The 7,202-nt window shown below is 45.0% G+C and overlaps 1 protein-coding gene across 1 annotated transcript; it reads left to right on the forward strand.

Moving 5' to 3' along the window:
* Positions 1–1,098: 1,098 nt before the first annotated feature.
* On the forward strand, positions 1,099–6,112 carry LOC311105928 (extracellular calcium-sensing receptor-like; the record flags this gene model as incomplete). The annotated part of the gene is made up of 7 exons (XM_084148163.1): positions 1,099–1,232; positions 1,656–1,950; positions 2,470–2,759; positions 2,996–3,300; positions 3,636–3,856; positions 4,588–4,933; positions 5,208–6,112. The coding sequence occupies exons 1-7, from the start codon at positions 1,174–1,176 to the stop codon at positions 6,110–6,112; spliced, it is 2,421 nt and encodes an 806-aa protein (XP_084004289.1). The 5' UTR covers positions 1,099–1,173.
* Positions 6,113–7,202: the final 1,090 nt, after the last annotated feature.

The following is a 7,202-nucleotide window of genomic DNA, read 5'->3' on the forward strand; positions in this document are numbered from 1 at the left end:
ATTCCAAAAGAGTTGAAAATGAAAGGTTTGAGTGAGGAAAAGAAGGGTTCAATTCTGGCTTTACAGGCAGAGGGATACAGTGAGCGTCAGGTTGCTTCCATCCTTAAAATTTCAAAGACAGCGGTTCATAAGAACAAGGTCAAGCAGCAGACATTGGGGACAACAAAGCTACAGACCGGCAGAGGGCAAAAACTACTCCCTACTGACCGGGATGACCGCCAACTCATTCGAATGTCACTCAACAACTGTAGGATGACATCAAGTGACCTACAAAAAGAATGGCAAACGGCAGCTGGGGTGAAGTGCTGTAGACTAGACTGTAGGGGAAATACTGTGTAGAGCCAGCATTGCCAAGAGGACTAGACTGTAGGGGAAATACTGTGTAGAGCCAGCATACCAAGAGGACTAGACTGTAGGGGAAATACTGTGTAGAGCCAGCATTGCCAAGAGGACTAGACTGTAGGGGAAATACTGTGTAGAGCCAGCATGCCAAGAGGACTAGACTGTAGGGGAAATACTATGTAGAGCCATCATGCCAAGAGGACTAGACTGTAGGGGAAATACTGTGTAGAGCCAGCGTGCCAAGAGGACTAGACTGTAGGGGAAATACTGTGTAGAGCCAGCATGCCAAGAGGACTAGACTGTAGGGGAAATATAAGAGAGGCAGATTGTTATTGTGTGTCTACTGTATGTTTATGTCTAAATAAACCACTACATTACACTGATGCATAAACTCTCTATAGCTTAAAGAAGCAGGACCTGACTGGGTGAGCAGAGCAGCCTCTAGCCCCTCCCTCCCTGACATGGCCATACCCACAATGTGATCCCCAGAGGAATCCCCACAAAGGAAGCCAGTGGGATAGTATTTAACTCAGAGTAGAGAGACAACCTGACCGACATGGGTCTGTGTGGCGCTGTGTTACCCCATACCTTCTACACATCAGGGGAATGAGTCTCTCTCCGGCTCCTGCTCTGGATCCAAGTCTGGCTGGTAGTCTGGGTCTTCTACATCTGGCTGTGGTGGCTGGTGGGCTTTCCTTGCTCTGGTCTGCCTCTGCCTCTGCCTCTGGGCTGGAGTCTGTCAGATGCAGGCTCCAGGGCACCCCTTGTCCTCCGGCGTTCTCCCAGGACGGGGACTTTGTCATCGGGGGTGTTTTCTCCATCCACTACTACATGAACACTGTGGAACACAGCTACACCAGCCTGCCTGAACCCCTGCAGTGCACCGGGAGGTCAGTGAGCGCAAGAGGGAGTGGGGGACAGGGACTGTGGCTGTGTGGGGAGACAGATAAACTGTGTTTGAAAGACAGAGAAACAGTGTGTTTAAAGACAAATAAAGAGTGTTTTAAAGACATATAAACAGATAAACAGTGTTTTAAAGACAGATAAAGTGTTTTAAAGACAAAGAAACCGAGTGTTTGTGTCATAGAGAGTAGATAAAGCCTACTGTTACAAAGGATCACATTTTCAAAATGGAGGCTATCCTACAATGTCCTCAATTGGAGATAACAAATGTGTCGGCCTATTGACAGTGTGGAATATAAGGATAGATATTAGGCTATTTGCCCTGGTAACTGTATTCAATAAAAATACATTCTACGTGCTAGTTTACCATTTAGTCAAGAGGTGCTCACTCACCCATCTTCTATTTACAGTATGGATTCCCGTGAGTTGCGCTTCTCGCGCGCCATGGTCTTCGCAGTTGAGGAAATAAACAACAGTTCGGACCTGCTACCGGGTGTCACGCTTGGTTATCAAGTGCACGACTCGTGCTCCTCAGTCCTGATGGCCGTGAAAGTGGCCTTCCAGCTGGCTAACGGCCTGGACCCCATGTTTGATACCGGAGAACAGTGCTCGGGGTCGGCTACGGTGACAGCTATTGTGGGCGAGTCTGCCTCCACACCTACCATCAGCATGTCGCGCATCATCGGCCCTTTTGGCATTCCTCAGGTAAACTCCTGTGGAAAGAAATCATTCAGCTTCTTTTAACTTACTGTATTCCAACATTAATCTCCTCTCTTTCAGGAAAGAAATCTACTTTTAACTTACTCTATTCCAACTGTATTCACCTCTCCTTCAGAAATAGACATTTCTGTGTGAAATTATCTGGAGAAAGTGTGGAGAACGTCTGGAGGCATTTAAACAATCTGAGGACTATCTTTCATAGGCTAGGTTGTTATGGGAGACCAGGGATTGGTGTCACACTTTTTACTCATGTATTTCTCAGCACCAGTATGTCTTATTAAACTATTTTCAACATGAGTAGAATGACCAAGGTCTTGGGTAGAAATGTGTATCCTTTTCATTCTGTCCTAATGAAAAACAATAAATTGGGTTATTATTAGTAATGTATCCCTAACATCATATTACATAGCTAAAGGGAAAAAATAAGGAAGTAGCCTATAAATGAGACTTGTTTGGCCGACATTATGTTCTTTCTCATGTTTTCGACTGTCTGTTTTTACCTAGGTGAGCCACTATTCCACCTGTGCGTGTCTGAGTGATAAGAAACAGTTTCCAACCTTCTTCAGAACCATCCCCAGTGACCAGTTCCAGGCTGCCGCTCTGGCCCGCCTCATCAGATACTTCGGCTGGACCTGGATTGGGGCGGTCCGTTCCGACTCCGACTACGGTAATAACGGGATGGCGGCGTTCCTACAGGAGGCACAAGAGCAGGGCATCTGTGTGGAGTACTCTGAAGCCTTCTTCCGTACCAACCCACTCAGCAGAGTGCAACGGGTGGCCGACGTGATCCGCAGGTCATCCATGATTACTTGTGAACTTTTCATTCACACAAAACCATATTTGTAAAATATTCTATTGTTATTAATTTCTCTGTTTTCCCAAAGCTGACCTGTGAGACCAACACGATTTGCATATTTCAAGCATGACAAAAGTGTTGATTAATACTGATCTTCATGTTCACTTCACTGAGACATTCCAAAAAATGACAAAAAATGACAAGCATGTTTTATGTTTTAATCATGTTCCCCAGCTCCACAGCCCGGGTGGTGGTTGCATTCGTAGCCTCTGGGGACATGAGGATCCTGCTGAAAGAGTTGGACCGTCTGCCCTCTCCGCCCCGTCAGTGGATCGGGAGTGAGACCTGGATCACCGACCCATATATGTTGCGCTTCAGCCTGTGTGCCGGGGCCATCGGATTTGGCATCCAGCGCTCTGTCATCCCCGGCCTCAGGGACTTCCTCCTGGACCTCTCCCCCCAGAAGGTGTCCAGCTCTCCCCTGCTCACTGAGTTCTGGGAGGGAGCCTTTGGCTGTCGGCTGGAGATAGGTATCTACAGTGTCCTATCTATCTATCTATCTATCTATCTATCTATCTATCTATCTATCTATCTATCTATCTATCTATCTATCTATCTATCTATCTATCTATCTATCTATCTATCTATCTATCTATCTATCTATCTATCTATCTATCTATCTATCTATCTATCTATCTATCTATCTATCTATCTATCTATCTATCTATCTATCTATCTATCTATCTATCTATCTATCTATCTATCTATCTATCTATCTATCTATCTATCTATCTATCTATCTATCTATCTATCTATCTATCTATCTATATATCTATATATCTACTTATCTAACATTCTGTCTGTCTGTCTGTAGGGACTACTACAGGTGTTGGGGTTAAGGAGAAGGTTTGTGATGGTAGTGAGGATATACGTCAGCTACAGACCCCCTACACAGATACATCCCAGCTGCGTGTCACTAACATGGTGTATAAAGCTGTTTACGCCATAGCACACGCCATCCACAGCATCGTTTGTGAAGAGAGAGCAAACTCCACTGTGCACTGTGACAAAAACCTCAATGTGAAACCAACACAGGTGAATGACTAGATTAAAGTAAAATGTCCTGATAGATATGTTTATTTAGACTACATGTATGAAGGAGTTCTCACTATACATTACAGCTGGTTCTGAAGTAACACCTCTGATAAATACATCAGGTAAATGAGGGTTCTGTTTCTCTCTCTCTCAATTCATCCCTCTCTTTCCCTCTCTCCCTCTCTATACCTCTCTCCGTCCCTCATCCCCTCTCTTCATCTCTCTCTCCCTCTCTCCATCTCTCTCTCCCTCTCTCTCCATCTCTCTCTTCCCCTCTCTCCATCTCTCTCTTCCTCTCTCTCGCTCTCTCTCTCTCCATCTCTCTCTCTCTCTCCACCTCTCTTCCCCTCTCTCCATCTATCTCTCCCTCTCTCCATCTTGCTTCCCCTCTCTCCATCTCTATCTCCATCTATCTCTCCCTCTCTCCATCTCTCTTCCCCTCTCTCCATCTATCTCTCCCTCTCTCCATCTCTCTTTCCCTCTCTCCATCTCTCTTTCCCTCTCTCCATCTCTATCTCCATCTATCTCTCCCTCTCTCCATCTCTCTTCCCCTCTCTCCATCTCTCTCTCCATCTCTCTATTCCCTTCTCTCCATCTCTCTCTCTCTCTCTCCACCTCTCTTCCCCTCTCTCCATCGATCTCTCCCTCTCTCCATCTCTCTTCATCTCTCTCTCCATCTATCTCTCCCTCTTTTTCCTTCATACTTTCTCCCTTGCCCTTCCAACCCTCAGGTCCTGGAGAGATTGAGGAGGGTGAATTTCTCCCGTAACGGGTACCAGGTGTCTTTCGATGCCAACGGGGACCCAGTGGCCACCTATGAGCTGGTCAACTGGCAGATAGGGGAGAGTGGGAAGATGGAATTTGTGACAATGGGGCGCTATGATGCATCCCTGCCCCCTGACCAGAGGTTTCACATGGAGAGGGAAATCACCTGGGTAAAGAACAGTACACAGGTGCCTGTGTCAGTGTGCAGTGAGAGCTGTCCCCCAGGCACTCGTAAGGCTGCACAGAAAGGAAAGCCTGTCTGCTGTTATGACTGTATCCCATGTGCAGAGGGAGAGATCAGCAATAACACAGGTAGGCCTATAGGAATAGTTGGCAGAAAATGTGTGGTCATTTCTGTCATTGTTTACTATATAGTGGTTTATTCATATTAATAGCACTACAAAGGTAGTGTCTATCAATCACGTTCATGTTCTTAATATCTTATGTAAGCTGCACAGCAATTCAACATTCTTTAAGGTAAACTGCCCATGTGCAGCATTGTGGGACATGTATTTGTATGTGTAAATATATAAAACCTGAACCTGCTATTATTAACATTTGATGTCTGTTGTTTTGTCCTGGTCAGATTCTTCAGACTGTCTGATCTGTCCAGAGGACCACAGGCCCAACACTGAGAGAGACCGCTGCATCCTCAAGCCTGTGGAATTCCTGTCCTTCCACGAGGTTCTCGGAATTGTCCTGACCGCCTTCTCTGTGGGCGGGGCTTTTCTGGCCATCTCCACGGCAACAGTCTTCTACCGCCACCGAACTTCGGCCATCGTCAGGGCCAACAACTCTGAGCTGAGCTTCCTGCTGCTCTTCTCCTTGACTCTGTGTTTTCTGTGTTCTCTTACTTTCATTGGCCGGCCCTCTGAGTGGTCCTGTATGCTGCGCCACACAGCGTTTGGGATCACCTTCGTCCTCTGCATCTCTTGTGTTCTGGGGAAAACAATAGTGGTGTTGATGGCCTTCAGGGCTACAATTCCAGACAGTAATGTCATGAAATGGTTTGGGCCTCCACAGCAGAGATTGACTGTGGTGTCCTTCACGTTTGTCCAGGCTTTGATATGCACTCTGTGGTTGGTCCTGTCCCCTCCCTTCCCCGTTAAAAACCTCACTACCTACAAGGAAAAGATCATTCTAGAGTGTGATGTGGGTTCAGCTCTTGGTTTCTGGGCTGTGTTGGGGTATATAGGACTCCTGGCTCTCTTGTGCTTTGTGCTGGCTTTTCTGGCTCGAAAGCTGCCTGATAACTTCAATGAGGCCAGATTCATCACCTTCAGCATGCTCATATTCTGTGCAGTCTGGATCACCTTTATCCCAGCTTATGTCAGCTCTCCTGGGAAGTTCACTGTAGCTGTGGAGATATTTGCTATCATCGCCTCTAGCTTTGGGTTGTTCTTTTTATTATTTGTTCCAAAATGCTTTATTATTCTGTTCAGGCCGGAGAAGAACACCAAGAAACACCTTATGGGGAAGAACACATTGTAACATTCAGTGATACGGTATATCAAACAGTTAGGTAGCACTACTCTGACAGAGATTACCATGAATTTAGCAGATAATCATTGGTAACATTGTAACTAGAAACATGACACAGGGTCACTTTGGATATTGCAATGTTTTGAGATATTGTTCAAATCTAGAGTGTTCAATCTAATTTGACCAGCTAAATGATGTGGTTAGCAGTAGCCTACAGAGTGGAACCACTTCCATGTTGTTTGTAAAAAAAGATGTATTCCTTTATGATTTGATATAACATTGAAGTGCATGTGTTCAATTGCTATTTTAATTCATCATATGATGTATTATAACAGTATACTACAATAAACATGTTCAGATACATCTGTGTCTTGTCAATGATTTGCTTGGCCTTTCAATCCACATTTGTTAGATACCTTGTTTTATATATTCATTATATTTTATTAATTACAGATCACATACAACCAACTTTATCACATTATTCCAAACACTTCCACCCAGTGTCCAGTAAGGGGCAGTCTTCTCATGCAAACGTCAACTACTAGAACAGTTGATTTAGTAATTAGGACACACACTGTACAAGAAGCCAAATGGTTGCTGCATTCTAGTGCAATGTAGTGGACAGCAACCATAATGAGTTATTTGTTAGGAGTAACACTTTACAATTCAAAGGTCTGACTGCACATAGATGCTTGGGGAAAATGGTTACAACGGGGGACCAGATTGTTTGTGTCTCAGGTGAAGAGGGTGGATCTGATCTCCATCACCTAGGACATGACATAGATTAAATAGATTAATCAAATCTCACATTGTTGTCCATTCTTGCTCAATCTTGCATGCTTTCTCAAACGGCTGTAACTGTATATGCATTCGTAAATCAGGTCCTTTCTTGATTTGGGCTCTGGGATGTAACAACCATTGAGCATCTAAGCTTATGGTTGATTGTGGAGGAAAGGGGTTGAGTGTGTAAGTGTATGTGTGTGTATGTGTGTGTGTGTGTGTGTGTGTGTGTGTGTGTGTGTGTGTGTGTGTGTGTGTGTGTGTGTGTGTGTGTGTGTGTGTGTGTGTGTGTGTGTGTGTGTGTGTGTGTGTGTGTGTG

Source organism: Coregonus lavaretus, assembly GCF_964263955.1.
Source record: "Coregonus lavaretus genome assembly, chromosome: 30".
Taxonomy (NCBI): domain Eukaryota; kingdom Metazoa; phylum Chordata; class Actinopteri; order Salmoniformes; family Salmonidae; genus Coregonus; species Coregonus lavaretus.